This window comes from Gymnodraco acuticeps, unplaced genomic scaffold, assembly GCF_902827175.1.
Source record: "Gymnodraco acuticeps unplaced genomic scaffold, fGymAcu1.1, whole genome shotgun sequence".
NCBI lineage: Eukaryota > Metazoa > Chordata > Actinopteri > Perciformes > Bathydraconidae > Gymnodraco > Gymnodraco acuticeps.
In genome coordinates, this window is record NW_022992222.1 from 3,285,258 (window position 1) to 3,310,664 (window position 25,407).

The window sequence follows — 25,407 nt, forward strand, 5'->3', positions numbered from 1 at the left end:
CTCCCTCACATTTGAATTTGACCAATGCTGGAGCAGAGGGGGTTCACACCATCAGCACACTGGGGGGATGGGTAGGACACCCAGACAGACCTTCCATTTCCAAGAACTGCAGTTGTTGGCGGGGAAAAGAGAAAAAAACGTCCCGCACTAACATTTCCTCCTCCCCTCCTCTTAGCTGTGACGCATGAAGGTAGTGAGCTGGAAGCATGGCGTAGTTTGAGCATTTGCACATTTTGAGCAATAAAAACAATGTAGACAAAGTGTTGTACCAAATATAATATACAGCACAAGAGTTGTTAACCCAGTGTTAGCTTAACAATATTCAGTAATAACAAAAAGGCATTAAAAATACATATCTTTTTACATTTCCTACCCCACAATTTACTGCAAGTAGTAGGCTGAGGAGCAGTAGTTTAACTCTGTCTGCCTGCTTAAAAAGTATGAAGACAAGGTACTTTAGATAATGGCATAAAAATGATATGCATACAGTCAGGCAGAGACAAGGGTAATCTTTTATAATATGCTCTAAATTGGCAGAAAGCACGTAAAACACATGGCACAGACCACCCAGGAGCAGGGTGGGGAGAGGCATGTCTCTTCATCAATGTCAGTCTTTGCCACTTGTGCACAATCCCCAGTCTCCAGTATGTCTCTAGAGCTTAAAATCTTCAACACTTGAAGTTGAGTTAATTAAAGCTGCCTCAAAACCTTGATGTGAGCCGAGTAGGCTTTCCTCCTCAGTACTGGCCTCTTGCTCTACCCCTTCCTCCCCCTCTCCCCCTTTCTCCCCCTCCTCCTCTCCCCTCCTCCTCTCCCTCCTCCTCCTCCTCCTCCTCCTCCTCCTCCTCTCCCCCTCTCTCCACCTCTTCCCCTACCACCCCCCCAGCCTCTGCCGCGGTCGCTGCTTAGGTGTCCGGCCGAGCGCCTCAGCTTCCTCCTCTCCTCGTGGTGATCCCTCTCTGCCTGCTGCTGCTTCCTCTGCTGATCTGACTGCAAATGAGAAAAGGAAAAGGCACGTTAAATAAATAAAAGTATCCTGCTGTGTGTTTCCACCACCTGTGCCTTCATGGAGTGAACAAATTGTACATTTATACTTTGGGGAAAGAGCAGAGTGAACCATTACAGAAGACCAAAGAACAAATGGACTGTTACCTTGAATAAAAGAGATTTTTTTATTATTAATGTTGGCTGATATAAGTTCACATACATTTTTTTTTTAACAAAGATCTAGCTTTATTGTGCAAATGTTATATCTTATACCTTATTGTGTATAACTTACTATTTTCACACAGCCTGTGATTATTTTAAATGTATTTTCTTATAAATTATTATGCTCTCTTATATTTAGCGGTTGTTCATATTTAGTTCTTGTTTGGGTTACGACAACATTTCTCTTAGTTTATCGTTTTAAGCATGTTGTTAGTGGCAAGTGAAGCTGGCTTTATGTGAAACGCCTTTTGTTTAACCAAAAATTCGACCATGAGTGTCTACAGTATGCAAGCGCTGGAAAGAATGTTTCTTGAGTGACTGTATGAAGTTGAAAATTCTCCAGGCCAATGCATCCTCTCCACCTTTGACAATTGGTTAGATTGAAGAAGTTGAACAGAGTGACGGGAGCGAGTTACAGGACAGACGGAGGATGGTGCACCAGGTTGGTTTACCTTTTTGAGACTGAAGGTCAGCTGCTTGCTGCCTACTGCTGTGTCGGCCATAGTGCCGGTTCCAGAGTGCTCCTCTAACTTCAGGCGGTCCTCCAAAGAAGCCCTGGCAGAAAAACACAAATTCCTCAGAAACGATGTACCAAACAGTATCACAGCGCAGTCAGGGTACAAGTTATCAATTCCACACCAAACTCGAGCACCGCTTTATTTATTATAATTAATATTCTAATGAATTGACAACTGGACAGGTAAGGTTATCCCTCATTATAAACAGCTGAAAACCCTGAAGCAAGAGCCTGAATACTAGTCTGGGTTTCAAAAATGTCCCGCACAATAAGCCTCCAACACTTCCCATTTGATACATTTCCACATACTTCTGTAGTTTCTGCTTGCGGGCCATGTCGTTAAAGCTTCTGAACTCCTCCCCGGCTTTGATCTGATAATACTGAGGCTGGCGTGCCTTCTTGCTCTCGGCCGTGTTGGAGGTTTCCTCTGCTCCGTTTTGCTCCTTCTGCAGCACAGTGTTACGGTCCGCTTCCTTCCTCTCCAGCCGCCGGCGGTCCCGGCCCTCCTCCCAGAGCAACCTCCGCTGCTCCCGCACCTCCTCCACCCAGCTCTTGTCGTCGTCGTCGGAGCTCTCCTCCTCGGAGCTGGCCCGACCCTCGGGCTCCTCGTCGTCCTCACCCGCCTGGATGGAGAAAACCATTCATGTGATATTGTTTTTTGGCACCAAAATACGCCTGAAGCCTCCTCTGATACCATGTCTAAATATACAGTTTGCAACCAAGAGAAAAACAGATGACTGTGTCTTGGGGGATTGAGGAGTGCCGCAAGATAATATCTAATATTTTAATCCAGTACATGGTATTTATTTTTATATATTTATTACGCTCCCTTCTGGCAAGAACCAATTAATATCCCCTCACGTGGGAGCAGCTCCAAATTTAGAAAGCCGGATGTCCTACGCTCAGACACTTGCATTTGTAAATTAGGGCTGGGCAATATTCAATGTTATATATAAGTATATAACATGGTCAAAGACAAGAAATTGTACTCTAAATGTCTGGAGACTATGTGTGGGCGATATGGCGAAATTCTTCTATCATGGAAAATATTTTTTTAATATCATGGTAACGGTATAACAATACCTTATTCAGTCTGTAAATTAAATTAAGAAATGGGTTGAAATAACAAGACCACGCAACAAGACCTTCCCTGGTGGAAACCATATTGCCCCACTCTGCTGCAGTAGCTGTATGTTTTCCTACCTGTGCAAGAAATGTGAGTGAGAGCCAGGTTCAGCGTTACCTGTTGGGCGTCGGCGGCCTGCTGAGCCATCAGACGCAGCTTCTTCTTCCTCTTCTGTCCCACCTTGGAGACGATGGGGTTGAGGAGGCGGAACTCTTCGCTCCGCTCGTCCACCTGGTACTCGGGGTTCTCGAACATCACCTTGAAGCGGTCGTCTCCCAGGACGCTGGGGAGAGCCTGCAAGTTCGATAGTGACATGGGGAGGGGGAAGAGATTAGAGTTGGTGTTTTTTCTCTTGCATATAGTATATTAAGAGTAAATACATTCAAAGACTTGGGAAGTGCTCATGGTGAAATATATGTCCTCCTACCTTGCCCTTTTTTTTCCTATTAGTCAGCTCTGCTTCGTCATCACCCTCCTCCATCAGCTTGAGAGCCAGCTCTTTGTTCACCTTGGGTAACTTCTGTCTCAGAAAAACATATTGGGCATTTGATTACACACACATAAAAAAACAGACAGTATAATCCGCTTAATCCTTGAGCCAACATATACATTTTTAGTAAGCTTAAGGTTATTGGTTTTATTCGCTTGAAGAAGAGTGACAGAATGTGCTTTGCACGCCACCTTTGGCAATATTTCCTGTGTCACTTAACGCATGTTCTCATCTCCAACTCTTCACAAACAGACGTGGAGTCACAGTTTTATGAGTGTGTTTACATTTTTTTATTTTATAAAAACTAGTTGTTTTGGTCAGGGTCTGAAAAAGAGTCTTATGGCGCATTTCCACTGCAGCACGTAGCACGGTTTAAGCGTGCCGTGCCAAAAAGTGAGCCTGGCCTACCAAGGCCTAACTATACCGTACTAAGCCGTGCAAGGCCCTGCAGTGGAAATGTGCCATTAGATAAATAAAGGGGCCATATAATGCCCTTTTCTTTTAGGTTCATATTTGTATTTATATTTATACAGAATTACACAAAATTATCAATTTCTCTGGTTTTACTATTTATAGGTATGTGTTTGAGTCAAATGAGTATCTGGTGTGAGGGTTAGGGTAATGTTGTGAATCGAGTGGCCCATGGTGGTGGTGGGGTTATGGTATGGGCAGGCGTATGTTATGGACGACGAACACAGGGCACTCGATTCACACCCTTACCCTAACCCTACAGATTTGTGAACAATATTTGAGATAAATGGTTATTTTGTGTATATAGAAAATGTTTTAGATCTTTGAGTTCATCTCATGAAAAATGGGAGCAAAAACAAAAGTGTTGCGTTTTGTTCAGTGTAAGTTATGTGGTCATCGTAAAAAAGCCAAAGTCCAGGGCTTTAGGTTTATACTGCCATAGCGTGAAATGACAAGCAAAGCCAAACGTGCTAAGTGTTAACATGGGAAAAGACTTCATAAATTATCCAGGTAGGCCAAACCAGTTTAAAAAGAAAAGTGGATCTGATGAATGTTCACATCATGAATGTATGTTGCCACGAAAATGTATATGAAAAACAATACTAGAAAGATTGTAATCTGCAGGATTTTCTCCCTTACACCAACTTATGTCACTAGCTATAACCACTAGTGGAAAGTATTGACTTTATGTCAGGACCGCTCACCTTAATCTGCACTCTCTGCGTCCTGGACTCCTCGATCTTCTGGCGGATCTTATCCTTGCGATACTCGTCGTATGCGAAAGGATTTGCCATGGTTTTCACCTGCGGCCAAGACAAACAGCAAACAGACACTTAAACAGAATGTTTCATCTGATGTATCATCGATGCATATTCAACACCATTTAAAAAAGGACACCTATCATGCTATATTTGAACAATATATTGTAGGGCCATACCTATATAAAGTACATAAATATAGTTTTTTTTTTTTTTTTTTTAAATACCAAAAAGATCCTGCATTTTAGCCATGCCTCATTTCGCTCTATTTGCTCTTTCCAGCGCTGTTTTTGCAGGGGGCTGATTCTGTGAGCTGCAGCTGACCACGCCCCCCTGCAGGAGAGGGGAGCGTGCTCTGAGATCAGCTGCTAGGCTGAGGGGGAGAAAAAGAGATCTCCCTCTTTAAAGCAAGCAACGATGTTTTCAAATCTCTAATCAAAAAGCTCCTAAAAAACGCTATCGAAGCAGTTCCTGCTGTTGCTACGTTAGTTCAAACGGTAACAACGGACTATTTTTCTTAGCGGATGCATGTCAATTTAAATCAATACATACAACTATTTTTTAAATCAATAAAATCCTTTTCTAAATCCATAAAAGCATTTAAATTAATATTGGGAGTCATATCGTTACTTTGTTGAGAATGTGGCCATGTAATAAGCGGGATAATGTGCACATTGCATAATGTGCCTTCAGGCCGATCTCGATCCTTCCGCTTCGCGTCGGACTCCTGATCAGCCTGTCGGTGTTCTTTTCCCCATAATGACCGCGCCGCCGCACATTATCCCTTACATATGATTATATAGAGTCATTATTCATTTGTTTTAAAGCAGGAGGCGCAAAAGCTTGCCTCGGGGAGGGAGAAAAAGAGCCACAGCGGAGAATAAACAGAAGGTCTTCTTCGCTGCTTTTGTGGCAGACTACAGCGCCACTTACAGGCCTGGCATATGTACTACAGCGTCTCCAGCGCTTTCGAGCAGCAATGGCCGGCCGTGGCCCAACCTCTCATTCCCCTGATAGGTGGAGAATTGACCAATAGCCGTAGCGCCACTTTACTGACGTCAGTAAAGTGTTCAAATCTGGATCAGTCTGTATCAGATCCGTTGCAGCCCCTTTTTTAGAGATTTGGGTATGGATGAAAATAGAGAGGGTTGTGTTTTCTGACACTTGGTGAGTTCCCTGGAACACCGGGGACACATATTCATGTATAAAAGACGTACAAAAGTGCATTTTGCATGATAGGTCCCCTTTAAGATACGTTAACACAAACTATGAATTAATTCAAACCTTTATTTAACCAGGTCCCATTGAGATCATCGATCTCTTTTTCAAGGGAGACCTGTCCAATATGGCAGCAAGCAAGAATGGCGCCTTACCTTGTGATAAAGCCTGATGTCCATGAAGTAGCCGTGCATGTAGGCTCTCAGGAGAGAGGATCCCACCAGGTGAGACAAACCTGACGCACATAAAGACAACACAAGATCAGCATGATTATCTTTAGTTGGCTAAATAGATTAATACAAAATAACAAAGTTATTCAATAAAGCTATTAAAGGAAAACAATTCAATTTAATCAGAAATTCTTGTATTCTGTATTAAAAAAAATGAACGTATTCTTTGTCACAAATACTTTCATATAGAACATGATATTTTACGAGGCGACATAACTGCATAATTGACAAAACAAGGATAATTTTAGTCAGCTACATAGGGTTGCAAAATTCCGGGAATGTTCAAAGATGGAAACTTTCCATGGGAATTAACGGGAATAAACGGGAATTTATGGGAATAAACTGGGAATTTTCAAAATTGAAGGTTGGCTCTTCATAGGGAACTTAAATATAGTTGGGGAAAGTATATTTTAGCATAATCTTGACTAAAACAAACAGATGCCATTCAAGTACACTTGAATATCCATGCCATAGCACACTGCTTACTGCATGGCTATTGAGACCACACAAAGGTTCGCAACAGGCTCACAAATGTGAGAGTGGAAAAACTGGTTGGCATTCGTGCAAACCTAAGGCTCTTTGAGCCTGACACAGAGCCATCCTCAACAAGGCTGGACAGTGACACTGCAGAGGAAGAGGAAGAGTGTGATGTTGATGAGGCCCAGGAAGAGCCCATTGACTGAAAGGGTTTAGCAAAAATGCAGAGGATTGCTTGAAGGAAGATGTTTAAATGGGACTTTTTGGAGGGAGAAGGGCTCTTTTCATTTAACATTTTTGAATGGGACTTTGTGGGAAATTTTTGGATGGGGGTGCATTTTTGTTCATTCTTTAATGAGTGGGGTTAATATTTAACTCAACATTCCTGTTTTCGTTCTTCAATTAAACAAATAATTGTTCAATTAAATAATTAAAACTTGTTCTGTTCTACTTAGAAAAATAATGTAAAAAAAAATCTGTTGAAATGTCATGTTTTTTGTTTAATTTTGCATCGAATATTTCCAAAATTCCCCAGCTTAACTTCCCATGGAAACTTTCCGGAAATTTACCGGAAACTTTCCGCCCATTTGCAACCCTACAGCTACATGCAGCGAATGAATGCATCATCCAATCACGTTACATGGATGTGTCACGATATATAAACACTACAAAAAGCATGGACGCTTCATATTCTGAACTAAGATGGCCAACCTCTTTAACATTAGCCAAAGGCAGCACATGTCGAATATACTCTTTTAGCTGTTGTCTTTCACCGTAAAAGACATTGTATTTGACATTTCTTTGTCATTTATTCACCAAGCTTGAGTCTTGTTGTTTTAAGGCTTTAGCTAAGAATTATTATATTCAAAAAACAAAAAAAGTTTGTGATTTTTTTCTTTTCTTTCTGATTGTACAGTATGAGTAAATGCATTGCCTCATATCTTTCCCCCAGATATGAATGGGAGCAGTCGCACGCCCAGGTGATTGTTAGAAAGCATTCTGATAGCTTAAAAGCCTGATGCATGTGAGAGCGTGTAGAGTGTCACAAAGAATGCTGACTTATTGCTCTTCCCTAAGATCTCCTGTCAGTGAGTTCTGCGCCGGCTGCCTCCAGGTTACATAACAGGGCCACATCACACAGCTTCTGTAAATCAACACTGCTGCTCGCCTCCCTGCCCCCTCATCTCCTTTTATTCCACAGCAGCCAACCACCTTTCTGCTTCTTGTCATTTGATCTCTTTACTGCTGAGCCTGCATTCCAATGTTCATTCAACCCTTTCAGTATCTCCCCCGACCCTCCTTCCTCCCATCCCCACACACTTCTTACCTAAAACCTCTCAATCTGTCTTTAGGCCTCTAGTTAGGTAGACAAGCCGACTGTGGAAACCTATGGTGGCAGATTGATTTATAGCTTTTGCGTTTGAGGGCCCTTTTTATCCAGGAATCTGTTTATTTTTTACCCTCTTTTAAAATACAAAAGTTAAATGAACCAATTGGGGTTGCTTGGTTTTCGGAACGTAGGGAATTAGGTGCACAACTTTTGAGTTTTGTTTCCACAAGCAGTGAGCTTTTCAGGAGAAATGAAGGCAGCAAGGTCTCACCAAGATTTTCCAGGTCCTTCCTGGTCACAAACTTGTAGTCATCGTACACTGTGCTCTCCGGACTCTCCTCCAGCTCCTCTGTCAAGTTGTCCAGGAAGGAGCACCACCGAGGTGCAGGGCCAAGCGCCTAAACACACACACACACACACAAGCACACACATACCACTGGTTCAGATTTAGACTGTTGAGTAAGTACGAAACCTGTCGTGTATTTGTTGAAACAGAAATAGACTCACTGTACAAGCTCTGGTTTCCATTCCAGTTAGGTATTACAGAACTATTTTCAAAGAAGCTTGGAATTGTGCTGACGTTACCCGAAACTAATAGAGCAAAAGCACTGGCACAGCAGAGTGTCACTCAGGCCGAGCAAATCAAGAAGGAACTCCATTTCAGAATCAGAATACCTTTATTAGTCCCACAGAGGGAACATTTGCAATTTGTAACAACTTCAATAAAATTGATACCACAAGTACCTTTGTTTAAAATTGTTAGACCTTTAAATAAAACCTACATGCATACGTTAAGGTTAGAAGATTATACGCACCATCCACCTGTCTTTGGGTGTAAATCTAATTTATTTGTGGGCTTTAAATTCACGGGGCAAAAAAAAAAAAAAGGCATGACAGTAACAAGTTAACAAGTAGCTATGATATGCTTTTTACTATGTTAAAAGAAAATAACGGTAAATGTGTTTGCTTGTTATCAGCTATTGAATGGCTACGGATGATTTGTTATGATCCAAGAAAGATAGATTGATTTTAGTTTAATCTAATTTATTCTCTAATGGAGCCTGGAGGTTGTGTAGCATTATTTGATACACATATGATATTAAAAATGTGTCCAGCCATTTGTTGAATAGCAATAAAGTGCCTAAAGTTTAAGTATGATTACATTTTCTAATTTTAGTTTGTTATAAACAGATTGTGAATGCAGAATTTGTTGACGGGACAAGTTTCGAGCAGGCTTCGGTTTAACCGTCCACGAGGAGAGCAAAAGAGCAGAAACACATTGGTCAGTATGCAGAATCAGAACCCATTGGCCAACTTCTGGCCATGATTTAGTTTTAGTTACTTAAAATTAGCTTGTTAAAAAATCTATTTGTAGATCTGTCGTCTTGCAACTCAAACGCCACACATCTTCATCGGACTGTAAACAACGAGTGCTTCACAGAAAAGGTAGTCTTGGCCCAGATATCCGCTGGCTAGTACCGAACTTGACCGCTGCCTCCAGATGCTTATCATCGTCATCATCGGGACATGGGTTTTACTTTTAATGTAAACACTTTTATCAGGATAAAACGTGCACCTTACAGTTGCTGCAATTTTAAATAATGGCTGTTAATGTTCACTTAAGATGAAAATGTGAATCACTTGTCGCTCTAGTTATCCCTCATATCCATATTGGATGTTAGGACATACCCTTGAGAAGGGGCAGCTCTGTAAGTGAGTGTGTAAAATCCTCCACCTTTGTTCTGTGTAAAAATGCATGCTAAAGTCCAGCTTTTATGCTGCTTGGGAAGTCTGAGTAAGCTACAATCAATGGCTATCTTGGTCAATTAGTTGTTCGTAGGTTTAACGATTGAGATCGAGAGTTTTTGTCCCGGCAGCAGACATACATGAGACTTGTGTCTCACCAAGGAAATGCTGTTCAGGGAGAACAAATTGTTTTGTTTCCGATCTCCTACATTAGAATCCTTATTATGGGGTCACTTTGAAAAAAGGAGGATTACAGTGCGCCATAACCTTTTCAATGTGCAAAAACGAATCATTGTTGAATTAAAATGGACTTCCAAAGGTTTTGATCTTATCCTTTAAAAAAGGGGCACTACTTCCGTTTCTTTTTGGATTTGACATTAACTGGAAACTCAGGTAGGGCTAAACGATTTTGAAAAATAAATAAATCTAATTGCGATTTTTCTGACAAATATTGCGATTCGAATTGCGATATTTGTTTTTAAGCGACCCAACGGAAGTTTATTGTAAAATGCGGCTATATCTCCGGCTAGGAAGGTTGTATTAACGTGCTCCCGTCTCTAGCACCCCAGCAGCCCGAGCTACGAGTGAAAAAACTAAACTTACATGAAACTTCCGTTGGGTTGCTTTAAAGTCAAGCTTCAGTTTAAGATTCACCCTGTAATAGAAACATGTGATGGAGCATTACTAACCTGACTCAGAAACCATATAGGAAAGCTCCATTGGAAGCCATTTGGAAAGGGCAGGCACTTTCAAAAGCACTTGGCAGGTGATTGGATCAATCTGTCTATCACCTTCTACTATGGGCTACTTCTGATTGATTAACAATGGCTGGTACATGTGGAGCACAGCACTTCTGATTGGTGTGATTTTTTTTTTTTAATCGCATGCTTTGCGATTTGATAATCGCATCATTTAAAATCGCGATTTCGATTTAAAATCGATTAATCGTTCAGCCCTAGTTGAGTGCGAGTGTCTTACAATGGCATGAAAGACACTACATTTCACCCAAAAAAATCACAACATTAATAGTGTGTCATGTTTCTATCCCGGTAACACAATGGCATTTATTTTTTGCGAAAGAAAACACACTGAAAAGTGCTGCAGTGGACAGGGCCATGTTGCATTTTTCGTGAACCAAATTCCGTCTGGGCTGACCGTGTTTTCTACAGAACTGCTGATTTAAATAACTTCCCGCGTTGCAGTGTATTCAAACTGGTCCTCAGCAACAATCTTGTGAAATTTAAAGTAGATCGGTTCGAGGGTTGATGAGATAATCAAAACTCAGATACATTCAGAATACCATCATTATAGCACCACCTGAATGTAGGCGGGATCTGAGCAGATCGCTGTAGTTCTGGGATCAACAGGACACTTGTTTAATAACTTAGTTGGCAGTCAAACAGAGTAAGGCCTCGATTTGTTGCAATTTTAGGGTGAAATGTAAGTATTTTCTGGCATTCCATCGTAGCTTTGGAGGCTGCCATTTAATATAATCTGGGTTTTTTTTTTGCACCCGGCTGAAAATAGCTACACCATAAGTGTTTAGCTATTTACACAAAACCAGCCACTTTCCTTACTTTTGCTTACATAAAACCAAACAGAGAGAGTCAAGTTGAGTAGTCATGCTTTACCATGCTGACGTCATGTGAAGTCAAACATTGGGGACAAAGTCTAGCCTCCAGCACCTGGCCATTCTTTAGTTTAATCACTGCTTTGCTTCCAGCTGATAAGCTGTGCAACAGACACAATCAGAGCTGTGAGTGAGAGCAGTTCTTCTACGTAGAAACATTACAGAAGCATAATGTCAGGTTGTTCACACGCCTAAATGCACAGGCTTGTCTAGTCCTGGCTTTTTCCAAGAAAATTGATATCTGAGATTATAAACAATAACATAAAAGTCCCCTCAGGATATGAAGCACTTGGCAAATTACAAAATGTCTCGACTCATCGCATAGCTACACATATGCTTCATTTCTCAGAGAATGCAGTAATATGTTGTATCTTAACATGCCCAAGCCAAACGGCCTATTCCACATATTGTTAACAGCATTTCCTAATTGATAAAGGATTTTGAAACATTTGATTTTCGAAGGTTTATAAGGTTATGTTGAAACTAGAGCTGGGTGACATGATATGGCGATATTTTATAATCCCTTTCCATACCTATCACACCAGTAAGAGGGTTTTTATATTAAGACATTTAGAGCTATTCATGATACCCCGGCCTAACCTTACCACTCCTATGCATCTGTATCAAATATAAGAATTATAGAATAGTTACATTTAACTGGAATTAATTTACGTCTTATAATATCAAGTTATCATACACACATCTTTTTAAATATCCGGATTGGGATTCATGTCGAATCATACGCGTGGACCGGAGGGTGTGTGCAAGCAACTAGGGCTGCTCAATTAATCGTATTTTAATCGCAATTACGATTTTGGCTTGCAACGATTATGAAAACAACATCGAAATAAAACTATTATTTATTTAATTTTTTTTATTGGTTTTTCATTTGAATTATACTTAAAGTTCTGGGTAATCAACAGTTAAAAACATACTATTCAAAACATTTTTTTCAATAAATGGATGTTTTCAAAGTAAATGGATAATCGTTTTTAATAATCGTGATATCAATTATTGACTCAAATAATCAAGATTATGATTTTTTACAAGGTTCACTTTACTTTTTTATTTAAATTCCAACCGTAGTAAAGAAAAATATATTTTTCATTGTTTTACGTTTATAAAGCCCGGAAGTCCTAATGAATTCTCCTATCATCTTTCTTTGACCCCATCGAGGTTAGGAAAAGGCTAATTTCTTTACAATACGACCACAACCCCAGTTTCATCAAACGAGAAACTGTTTCCGGTCAAGGAGGTGAAATGACGGCTCGCTAAAAGTCAAAAGCTCTCGGGCTGCCAGATAACTCGGTGGTTAGAGCTGTTTTTTTTATTTTTATAAACCCTCTCCAATGCTGGCTGAAGTCTGGCTGTAAGTTCAGGTAATGCTTCATTCGATATGCAGCAGCGTTTCCGTGAGTGGAGCATGCATTTCCAACACATTTATATAAATAGCCTAATTGAGTTGAGTTTGTGTAACGTTTACCTGAGCTTTTTCTGTCTGTGTGTCTCAGGTCAGCAGCTTAAAAAAATGACGGGACAATTTATACTCGATTGTTCGCGATATAGTAATTTCATACATCGTGCGTAGAAAAGGCTGCGATTCATTTAGTTTACTCAATATATCGCCCAGCCCTTGATGAAACCAAATGACCAGTTCAACAAATAACAATAAAGACAGTATTGTATAGAACTGTGGCAAACTGAATTTATAACCCAAAGCCACAAAGAGACATGTGCTTAAACGCAGAGGGTGTAAACGGGTATAATCAGACATACAATACAATTAAAGCATGCAGCCATATTCCCAAAAACTCAAAATACAAGCATGGGCCTGAAGATGATTCCTGTGACCCTTTTAATGCAGGATATCATGTGATTAAATGCAGAACGACCACGTCCATCATTCCTGGAATGAACCCATTTACACAAAGCAAACTGTAGTATACTGTAAACACACACCTACTCTATAATAACCTCGCTGTCAGATCATATCAGGGTCACAGGACGGTCTGTTGACAACAACGGGCTTCAGCAGCTTTACTCGTGATATTGCGTCCTTGTGAGCACCACAATCTTGAGTGTGAAAACAAACTGCCAACAATCTATTGCTTGATTCCGCCCACACATGTCCTTTTTACACACCTGAATAAGCTTAATACAAACAGTCCTGTTCTGCTTAGAGCAATTATTGTTGCACAATTGGGTATTCATATGAAAAAACAACAGTATGTGAGTGTGACCTGCGTGCTGTTAAGTAAACAGTGTGGAGTGCAGATGCCTCTTGACTCACCGGCATGTAGAATGTGTTCATCTTGGGATCCTCATTGGCAGTGAAGAGCATACCTGACGAGGGGACACAGGATGCAGGCAAAACAATGTGAGGACGTGGGAAGATATTAATAGAGTGCCATCTGTGGTGTAAACACTGAATTTAGTTCCGCTCGGGAATATTTGAAGGTCCAATAACACTCGGAATGTCCCATTAGCCTTGGGACGCTACTGGTATGCCGAGAAGTAAATGGGACTTTTAAGGGCAGAATGACTTTGTGCAAATCTTGCCTACCAGAAAACTGTTAAACCTGTTAGGCAGCTGAAAGGAAAAATAAATAAGAATTTGTGTGAAATAAAATGTAGGAAGGGGTCTGTAGCTCTCTGCTTTTCAACAGTTTGTATAATGAATGAAAACAATATAAAAAACATATTTATGATTTCAATGATAACTTCAATGAGGACAAAACTCCCAACAGTATGAACTTTACTGGAAGATGGCGCCCCCTGGAGGTGAAAGACTGCTTCTATTTCTCCCGACCACTCATTTATAAAAGGGACCATATCAGTCCCAATACACTTAAGTCACTATTTATGTTGGTTTGTATCGTTTTTTTCCATTCTTCAATTTTATAAAGTGTAATGTATTTAGGAATCCGATTTTCATGCTTAAAAAGGAGAACTTTGAGTAGTGTAAATCAATCAATGTACTTTTTAATACCCTACATGCTTGAAAAGGATCTAGTGAACTTTAAACCGCACAGAAAGTTTTTCAAGCACAAAAAGGTTTGTTACTGTATGGAGAGGTTATTAGAAATGAGAGATAGTCCGTATGTATTTAAAAACTTTAAAAAGGACAAAAACAAAGAATAGATGCATCTGTTAACTTATGGAATGGTTGTGATAAGGAATAAGGAACATGTAGATCCCTTAATATTAAAAATAAATAATAAGGTTAACACGAATAGCACAGAAATATGACTATTATGCTTTGATTCAACTCTTAAAACTCTAAATGTCTTTCGGTTTCCTGCTTCGTGTTTGTATAGCCTATATGTAGTACTTTAAATGATGCATATTAGGTAGAAAGTGTAAAACGGGTAAACATAAAATAAGCTTAGGCAACGGCATGCTCCTTTTTAGTCTTTCGTTTGGCCTTCAAAGCCTTCTTTTATGTTTTATTTGCATTCTTTTTTGTACAACTAGAAGAACCACAATAAAATAGAACTGCTACTATCGTTTAAAAAACTTTTCAAAGCATTTAATCCAACTGCTACAACGACACTTGTGTTGTCCAGCATGATCAAATAAAGAATAAATAAGAGATATAAATAAATGATCTTATGTTTTATTATCCTTGGACGGACTGTTCTCACCTGAATTAGGGTAGATGCAAACATCATTGATGTTGGTCTGAGGTTGTATGGAGGAGAAAGCCTTGCCCTGTGAATAGATAGAATAAATAAAAGTTAAACAGCAATCTAGACAGTCCAGTCCTGATAAGGTTGTTATGAAAACAGATCATCATCCACATAAAGCAACGGTCAGGTTCTGTAGTGCAGTGGTTCCCAACCGGTGTGCCGCAGCACACTTGTGTGCCGTAGGATCTTTTTACGTTCCACATTTTGTTCTCACTTATTAAACTTCACTTCATATAAACTTTATTTTATTACATGTACAATGGAGCTGATAAGCTAATAAAACATATATTGCTCAGATTTAGAAATATTAAATACCGACTGCTTAAACTCTCATGACTTACATCAGCCGTCATTGTTTACGGCGTGCAGAGCAGCTTTTTATCCTCGCGCCAAAATAATACAAGAGTAATGAGAGTGAGAGTGCTGGAGGAGAGGTTTGAGTCATATTTCCCTCCTATGAATGAAGACTTCGATTGGATGCGGGATCCCTTTAATCCTCTCATTAATATCAGCCACTAGTTTAAATAGCAGAGCTCAGGATGCACTCGCAGAGCTATGGACCGCTCCCTGAAACTGAAGCACGGTGAACTACTTCTGGATATCTTTTGGCTGCTTGTGGGACACAAGTATCCATCCCTCTCAGAGAGTGCTATCAACGTGCTTTTACCGTTTACAACCTCCTACTTGTGCGAGCTGGCGGTTTACTCACTCGCATATCATGTCAAAAACAAGACCCGCCCCCGGCCGTCAGTGGAGCAGGACCTCCGCGTTGCACTGTCCACTATCCCCCCACGCATAAAGAGACTCTGCTCCCAAAAGCAGGCACATGTGTTGCACTAACATGTGCCTATCATAGTTTTATTTTAGTTTTGCTGTTTAAACTGATTAGTCTGTTATAATTATTATTAATTGTAAGTTATCATAGGCCTACCTCTTTTGAAATCCAAAATAATAACTCAAGTGGTTTTTCGTCTGGTTCCATATGATGGATTATATGGTTTTAGGACGACTTATATTTGATTATTTGTTCTATAAAATGTTCTATTAAATTAAATACACATTTGAAAACCAATTGATGGTGTATTTATTGTTTGTAGTTTAAGCTCTGAAGTGGTTTTTAAATCTACGAGAAGTTGGTGTGCCTTGGGGTCGAGAAATATTTTCAGGTGTGCCTTGGAAAAAAAAGGTTGGGAACCACTGCTGTAGTGACTGTTGTTGAATCTTACAGTGTCTTTGCTCCAGACTTTTATAATCTTGGAGTCGGCAGACACTACCAGGTCCAGTGGGTCGTGGAAGTTGATTGATTTGATTGGCAGGTTGTAGAAGTGATCTTTAACCAGCAGCGGCTGGTTGGAGCGCAGGTCATAGATCAGCACCTTCAAGACAAAGCAAAGGGTTTATAACGCTGCTGTAGTTCACGCATCCATTTCCTTCTGAAAAATGCTACCATCATTCAAACCAACAGTAATGGCTACATGTATTAACAGAGGCCACATCACAGGGCACTTGCTGCTCCCGACCTTTTTAGTCAAAATAGAGTTTGTTTTGAGAACAGTGTGGCTTTTTAGAGACTGAATGACATCAGCCACAACTTTATTAGAAAACTAATCTCAGGAAACACACAATATAAAATGTTCTGCTACTATGGGTATCTTATATAAACCAAAAACCAAAGTTAGAGGTTGGTTGTGAAGTAGTGTGCGATCATGGTGGATCATCTTGGTAAGGAGGTTATACCATGAACAATATTATAAACAGTGTTTAGAGCAGGGTTCTCGACTAACTTCTTTCACCATCCTCCCGGAACCGTCCCGAAATACAATCTAATGGCGCATTTCCACTGCAGCGGGTAGCCCCGTTTAAGCGTCCTTAACCGTCCTCAAGCGGCCAGGCCAGTTTTTGGTGGCCTTTCCATATAGCCTAGTACCGGCTAGCGGGTACTTTCTCCCTCTTTTTCCGGCCCCATAAAATCGTGGTTCTATCAGACCAGGGCCAGGGCTGAACTAGTGACGTCAACACTCTCGACTGCTGATTGGTCAGAGAGAATCGTCACAAGATCGCGCGCGAGTTCATCCCTAGCGTCGCATATATATTTAGAAGCAAGCTTGCAGCATTTTTATAAACAGCATTTTGTAAACGGATGAGCTACAAAAATGGCTACGTCTAATAAGAAAAGCACACCGTGGTCGACCGAGGAGGTGACGACGTTCCTACATCTCATCGGGGATGATCAAATCCAGCGGGAGCTCGACGGAACAACTCGAAATGTGAACAAAAACAAAGCCGATCGCCCCGCCTACACTGCGTTGCTACCCCAGGTCCTAAACTGTAATGGAATGCGCCACGGACGGCCAGCGAGGCAGCCCGAGGCCTGAGCGAGGACGCTTAAACGGGAGAACCCCGTTGCAGTGGAAATGCGCCATAAGCCGTCCCGAAATTAATGTGGACCGTCCCGAATTTAAAATGTTAGTTTTTCTACATTATCATTAGTTAAAATCATTCAAAGTGGCCTTTAACATAAATAAAACATCATACAAATCATTAGATGATATTTCATCAACCTTTTTATTTGAGTAAATCATTCAATCACATAAACAAAGGCCAAATATATTTAAACAAACACACGAGAAAATTACTCTAATATTGAATCCAATCAAGTCCCATCCAATTAACAAAAAAATCCAACACTGTCCTGAAGACAGAACCCAGAGTAACCACTAACCAGGATGACAGTCTGTAACACAGTCAGGAGATCTTTACAAACGGCCCCGCCCCCTCGCACACAGACGGGAGAGAGAGATCTCGTCTGGATTGGAAAGCTCGAAAACACATCATAGACGCATGTTGTAGTCTTATTGCATATTAGAAACGGAGTTGGCGAAACTAAAACTGCGATATAATGTGTACGTAGCAATATAAAAACCGTACCGATAAAAAGTCCGATAACGTCAGAGCTTAACGTTACCACTGTCTTCCGGCCCGAGGCCCGTTTAATACCGGGGCTCGGTACACATCCCTACATGGGGAGAGGCGCAGCATATTGCTAAAGACTAAATACGATGGAGGGGATGAAGAGGAACAAGTAAATAAAGAGGCCGGCGCTCCAGGGTCTGGTTCTGCTGTGCGTTTTTGTGATGTAACGGTAAAACATTTCAGAATTCCTCCACGCGATGCCATTGTACATCACTCAACCCGCGAAATACACACACTCAGTACATAGCTAGACCCGCGAATTTGCGGGCCAGGAATTCGCGGGCACTAGCTATGTACTGTGTGTGTGTGTGTGTGTGTGTGTGGGTATTTCACGGGTTGCTAAATGTTTTGTGCGTGTGTGTTTATGTTGACAAGGAGGTTTAATAACCGTGTGCTACACAAAACGTGCAGTCGGTTTCATTTTCATCGCCGTTTGTAGTAGAGTTAGCAGGGTATTTTTATTTTAACTCTCGTCCCAAATTCGTCCAAAAATTCTTTTTTATCCTCCCCGACACTATTTTTTTCGGCCCCGGGACGACGGGACGTCCTTAAGCTCGAGCCCTGGTTTAGAGTTGGTAAAAATACTGAATAAAGACGTTTCATGGTAAAAATGTGTGTTTCTCAAATTCTGTTAGGATACGACTGTGGCTATGAAGTAGTGCGGTCGTCTTCCAATCTAGTCAACACATTGATGTATCCCTGGGCAGGGACAAGGGTGTGTGAATGTTAGTGTCTGTAGGAATATGTGAAAGAGCTTTAAGGGGTCATACAGACTGGAAAAGCACTGTATAAATACAGTCCATTTATCATTTACCATGCTGCAAATGATTCTTCAGCTTTTTTCTCTGGTAACTTAACATCCAGACATGTGATGACTTAAATCCTTCAACTGGGAGAAATATAAAGATAAAAACAACCAAGATTTGTGGTTGGCATAAATGAAACTGACCGTTCCGTTGATTAAAATTAGAGATTTCTCTAAGTTGGAAAATTGGTGAAAACATTGCGATAATGCAAGTACACAACTCAACACAATAAATAAAATGGGGTAGGTTTATAGACATTTCAAAGAAGAAATGCTACATTTTTGGCTCACCTGTCCTGTGCTGGTGCCTACTGCCATGGTGAGGGAGCCGTTAAACTTCAGAGCGGTAATGGAGGGCAAACTTTGAACTCTGTCAACAAAAACACAATGAGAACAACACTAGTGAGGCAAAATACTAAAAAATGAAATAATGGTAATAATAATAATAGCGCCTTTCAAGAGACCCAAGGACGCTTTACAATGGGAAACAAAACAACAAAATAATAATACACTGCAGTGTTTTAAAACACACCGTAGAGGGTGTATTCACCATTTTACATACAATTGCATATCGTTTTCAGGTAAATGCATCATTATGGTACTTTGAGAGGCATTTGAAATGCAATATATGTTAACAATGTCGTGCTCATGTAAATTATTTGTGATTAATCATGTTGTGCTTAATTTAATCCTAAACAATTGGTTGTATATAATAGAGTTGACCTAAAAAGGTAAAAAGTCACTTGGTAATCTTCACAGTTGGTGATATGACACAGGGTTAAACTGTGAATCCTATACAAGCTGGACATCTCAAAGTGTACTGTAATAATGCGCAGCTTGTTTTTGTGCTGCAGAGGAACAGGTGGGGGAGAAAAGTGAAATGTGGCTACATGTGCATCGTTAGCTGAATAGAAACATGTTCTGGGTGTGGCACACATGGTACATACTCTGCTCCCTCAGCCAGGCTGCTCAGAGCGCAGTCCAGCTTGCCCACTCTGGTCCGAACACGAGGGTCCCAGCACTCCACCCTCCCCTGGTCATCAACAGACGAGAGGACAGAGATAGTCAGATAAATGCAATTCCCATGTTTCTAGATCCTTGGAAGTGAGATACAACGTTTTGAAAAACTTGAATTTTAACACTCAGAAATGACTTCACACACTTATGTTCATCAGCCAAGATAGTTTGTAATACACAATATCTAACCAGGCCCATTTCAGAACAATCGTACAAATAAGTTCAAATCAACCACTTGATTATTAAACACAGCCAATGGAATTGATACTTCTTGTTTCAGTGTAACTGAACTCTCTATTTGAACACTCCGATACAATAACAAATAAAAAGTCTTAATCCAAAGATTTCAAGCTTTACCAGGGGTTTCTATTCGTTTTTATTATGTAGTTTATGTCTTTGTATATTTTACAATGCTATAAGCCAGGGGTGCCCAACCAGTCGATCGCGATCGACCGGGGAGATTCCCAGTCGATCGCGAGATGTGTCTAAAAATAGAACAACAATATTCTGTTTTATCGTTAATGTCCAAAAACATAATCTTCCTGTGCCAGAATAATGCACTTGAACGCATCAAAGCTTTGTGATTGGCCGGCTAGACCCCATGTGTCGGGGCGTGGCTGGTCGGCAGTGGGCACTATTTCGCTGAGGTTGTCCGTGTCAACAGGAGTGACAGTCCGCACACACACAAGACCGCAATTACGGCAGAAGCAAAAAAGCCCAAAATATATCATTTTCACTCCGAGTGGGAGGATGATTATTTTTGTATCTATTCCAATTCAAAGTCCATCTGTCTCATCTGCAATGCGAGCGTGGCTTTACCGAAGAAGGGTAATTTAGGAGCGGCATTTCAAAACAGTGCACAAACGCTACGAGACGGAATTCCCTCCTAATTCTGCCCTACGCTCCAAAAGGGGAGGGGCCTGAAAGGACAGCTAAATGCACAGCAGTCCATTTTCACCAGGCCCAACAACAAGAGCAAGGCTGCTACCATAGCATCTTATCGTGCCGACGCGCTTTTGGGGGACAGTAAAAATAACAGTAACATTTCAACAGGTGTTTGATATAATAAAAACTCAAGTTAGATACCGTTATTAATCAGCTGTAAGTTTTAGTTTGTTTGAACTTATTCATTATAATTATTGTACAAAATGGTATAAGAATGCAAACTTAAATTGATTATAGTCTATTATCAATTCAGGTTAAGAAACTAGTGTTGCTTGCATCCTATTTTAAAAGGCATTTCTTTTTATACTCTACTAAAATGCAACAAAAAAAGGGTTTGATTCTATTAATTTTGTCTTTTTTATTGCACTTTGGCAGCAGATTCCTGAGTAGCTTCAGATCTGAGTTGTCTTATTAGTAAGCCTAATTTATACTTTTGTAGCAACACTATTTTTATATAATGGCAAAGAAAGGGTTCAGAGTCTTTTCTTTTTTTCCTGTGTCATATGTGGCAGCACTGTTCAATGTTTCTTGAAAACATTACCCACTGTAGTGTGACGTGTGAATAAACTCCAACTCTGTATCAACAACACTGTTGTGTAACTTCAGTTAAATACTTGTATGTGTGTAGATTAGAAAGAGCAGGTAAGATAAAGGATCTGCAGTATTTTATGGAGTATTAATCATACAAAGGTCAGTTTTATACAAGTAGAAGTGTGTATTTACCTGGTAGTAGGCTGTCAGTAATGGCTACGCCTCTCTATTTGGACTGGTAGATCTCGGCAGACTGGCAACTTTAAAAGTAGCTCTCGGTTCAAAAAAGGTTGGGCACCCCTGCTATAAGCAATCAATGCACGGCCACACACGCACAGTTCTACTTGTTTCTGCTAGTAACCGGTGGCTCATTCCCAAACTGCTTGCTATGGTGCTTACCTCAGAGGATCCTGTGGCGAACAAATGATGGACAGGGTTGATGTCACACACGTTGTTTTCCCTGAGAAGTCCAGAAAAACAGGCAACATGAACATCAGCTGACAGCAATCACCTAAGTGCTAGTCAGTTAATAACAGATCACACATGTTTTCCTCTGGATACAACTAGAGTTAAAGCCCACCATCTGGAATACATTTAAAAATATGTTAAATGTTTTTTTTTATATCTCATTTAGAAATCCTGCATCTGATGTCGCTCACAATGAGTTTCAGCAGCCGTTATTTCCTTGTGTGAGAGGAAACATCAGAGACATTCAGCTGTACGTGATTGACTCTGATGAGGAGTCTGTTTGGCACCAAAATCTGTGACTAGTCGTTACGACAGAATAGTAAGGGTAGTTAGCTTTTCTTTGGTGAGCAATTTTGTAACTGGCAGTTCCTGAGAAGGCAATGTTAAATATACAATAACTGCACATCAAAAACTGAACACTGAGTATGATTATTTTAGAGAAGTGCACAGACATCTGCTCCCTCAGTATAAGAGGAATGTGAAAACACCTCTCTGGTGACAAACTTTGTGCTGAGAACAGTCAGTGTAGTCAAGGTCAGGCTTCTTATTAGATAAACACATTACGAAAACATTTAAGGGTTTATGAGATCTGCAAGTGTTATTGAATCATGCACATGTAAACAACATTGTTATACTCACACAGCATCGGTCTGAAGTGAGTTAAGGAAGCGCCCTTGTTCCAAATTCAGTCTGAACACCTCAGAACTGAAGAGGAACAAATACAAAAACAAAAAACATTAGCAGTATCACCAAAACAGCTTATTTCTCTGGCACGCACAGGAGGAATACAAAAACATGCCAGGAGTAGAATACTGCGTATCTCACGCCACAGAACTTATGCAGCTGTATGAACAGTCAACAACTCTCTCTCACCTCGTCCCCACAAAGAAGAGGTCACAGGAGGGGTAGTGGTAAGAGAAGTCCCGTCCAAACTTTGGAATACGTGTCTTGTAGTAGCTTCCATGCTGCGAGTGGAACTCTACGAAGCGGTCGCAGTGCAAAAACACTAACTGTACGGAAAACAGGTAGGAAATTAAAAGGTAGAAGTGTCAAAAATACAGAATTATTAATTGCATTTTCATTTCAAAAGAAAGGTTAGGCAGGGTATACAAACCATAACCAGCTGTTTACCACAGAGATATAACAAATGTTTCCTTAAATACCCCCTCATGTAAGAATATGTCAGCAAATCCCTTTACATTTGATCAGACACATTTTTGAAAATGAGTGATGCTGGGAAATTATATACAGCTCCGGAGAAAATTAAAGGTGGGGTAGGTAAGTTTGAGAAACCGGCTCGAGATACACTTTTTGTTATATTCCATGGAATGCTCTTAACATCCCGATAGCAATGAATATCTGAAGTGCTTTGACAAAAAATCCATACAAAAATGTCATCTGTGGAAGCCGTACTACTGTAAAAAGCACAACCAATCATCTGAGCCGGCCCGGCTAAAGTAACTGGATGGCCTACCTGCCTGTCAGCCTTCTATCTGTGCACAAACTTATCTCGTGCCCTCATTGGTCATGTGCGCGTTCGTGTGTGTTGGAGGAGGGGCTCCGTAAGGAAGTGGCAGATTTTTTCCGGTAGTGTAATTTCAAATTCTAGCGATCTCGAGCTGGTTCCTCCAAAATTACCTACCCCACCTTTAAGAGCCCACTGCAAAATTATTAGTTTCTCTGCTTTTACTATTTCTAGCTGTGTGTTGGAGTGGATTTTTTTTTATATTGTATTCATAAAATACTGACAACATTTCTCTGTGTGGGAATTCAACAGACATTGGAATGGAATGGCTGCCATACATGCAGAGATGAGAGTGGTCTCTTATTTTTTCCAGAGCTGTATATATTTCCCCTAATTATCTTAGCTTATTAAGCATCAAATAAAATGTTTAACAAGTGGTTGGCAATTTCAAGCCATGGCGTGAATACTAGTTTCTGATAACCTCACACAAGACAATGTTATGCATTTACAAACCATAAACAATGACAATGATACATGACACAAAACATGCATAAAATGAAACGTTTACAACAGCGTCTATAAAGCGTTGGGGGAGTGTCTTACCTTTGAGTAGTCATCAGACAGGATGTCAAAAGCCACAACTGTGAGAAACAGAGAAAGAAGTTAATTAATTAAGACGGAGATGACATGAATGCCTTAAATCAAGAAGGTGTGTCCACTGACTTACCATCTGAATCCAGACAGCGCTCAAACTTTAGGGACAGCTGGTATGTGTCATAGCAGCGAATCCTGGGTTTGTAAGTACCTAAAAGTAAAGGAAAACAGATGTGTTTATTTTTTATTTCGTATCCACCATGACATGTTATCATGACATTAACTTTAGAGTCCACACTTTGTCTTACCTGTTGCCAGGATGAACTGCCCATCCCTGGACACTTTGATGGAGGTGCACACTGTGGGCATCTCAAAGTCCTGGATGAGCTCAATCCTGCGCTGAATGTCTGGAAAAAATAAGATTATTCTTACATTAGTTGGAATAAAGACATACAATTAACCTGTCTGTAATAATTAAATTGAATGGGTCAACTCACCAACATCTTTCTTCTGTAACTGCCTTTTCTTCCGATCTGACAGCCACTGCATTAAAAAGGTACATGTGATTAGGAATTGTCATACAAATAACCAATAAAACAATACTTACAGGAACACGTATAGCTCAAACTTTATAGCTATGTTTCATATGAATTTCTTCCGGTTTTATTTCAGCTTTCAAACCTTATAACTATGTTTTTTATTACTCTCTTCTGGGTTAATTTAAGTCTATATCACTGTTAGAGCATTTACTGAAATGAGCTGTGCATTGTGGGATATGAAAATTAAAATGAGTGCTCCCAAATGTTTTTTTTCTTTATAAAGCAAGAAATGTCAGTTTATTTATATGACACATTATATCAAGTGAGTGTTTTCTTGAATATTGTTCGTTAGTGAAACGTTGTCCATGCACATTGTCAGAGCTACAGTTGTCAGGGCTACCTGTGTTAGCTAACAGTTAGCTCCTGAATTGAACGCCAAGCAGTAACTTCATCCCTCTAAGTGCGCTCGAGCGTTTCGTGCTTCTTACCTCAGGCAGAGATTTTCCATGACTTAAATTATAAATCTTCACGTCATTCACACTAGATATCTGCATTGTAGAAAGTGAATAAGACTCTGGTCACACATAACACTGTTACTGCACACCGGCAAGCAGCATTGAATCCACGTTGTTGCTGCGGCCGGGGCAAAAACAGGAAGCGAGGGTGAGTTTTCCGAAATAGGTCCGACTAGAAACTACTGTGACTGAGCATGGTCCCTCTCCTCTCCAAACTAGTCTGGGTTTAAATAATAAATACAAAAATAATGGAGTCTTTGGATTAAAATCCAAAATTGGTATATTTGAAATCTTGTGAATTCACGTTAATTCTTTAGTAGCATCCAGCCCTAAAAGTCACCATTCTATTTGATGTTTTCTTGTGTGCGAAACTATTTCATACACACTATGGCGCATTCAAGTATTCAATTAAAATTCCTTATGATAAAATAAATAATACAAAATGATATCCATACAAGAATGTAGGGACTCAGTTTACAAATATTATTTATAAAATGTCTGCAACTCCACAAAAGGAGTATCTTTATGTTGCACACTTGTTTAGCATAACATTTATCTAGACATAAGGTTGGTTAGCTAGCTGTCACTGTTTCAAATGAAATAAAAATAAACATGTATTTATCTGCTTTTATTTATTATTTATTAATAAGGATGACATTACAAT

General features: G+C 40.1%; 1 protein-coding gene across 1 annotated transcript; it reads right to left on the bottom strand.

The window, feature by feature from the left end:
- Positions 1-261: 261 nt before the first annotated feature.
- nol10 (nucleolar protein 10) lies at positions 262-24,944 on the bottom strand. The gene is made up of 21 exons (XM_034205975.1): positions 24,717-24,944; positions 24,187-24,232; positions 23,998-24,096; positions 23,823-23,900; positions 23,699-23,736; positions 22,504-22,640; positions 22,270-22,335; positions 21,562-21,622; positions 19,617-19,702; positions 18,961-19,039; positions 16,118-16,267; positions 14,847-14,913; positions 13,493-13,545; positions 8,098-8,224; positions 5,945-6,024; positions 4,518-4,616; positions 3,280-3,372; positions 2,970-3,146; positions 2,036-2,349; positions 1,662-1,764; positions 262-990 (listed from the first exon to the last, which is right to left on the bottom strand). The coding sequence occupies exons 1-21, from the start codon at positions 24,780-24,782 to the stop codon at positions 757-759; spliced, it is 2,253 nt and encodes a 750-aa protein (XP_034061866.1). The 5' UTR covers positions 24,783-24,944; the 3' UTR covers positions 262-756.
- Positions 24,945-25,407: the final 463 nt, after the last annotated feature.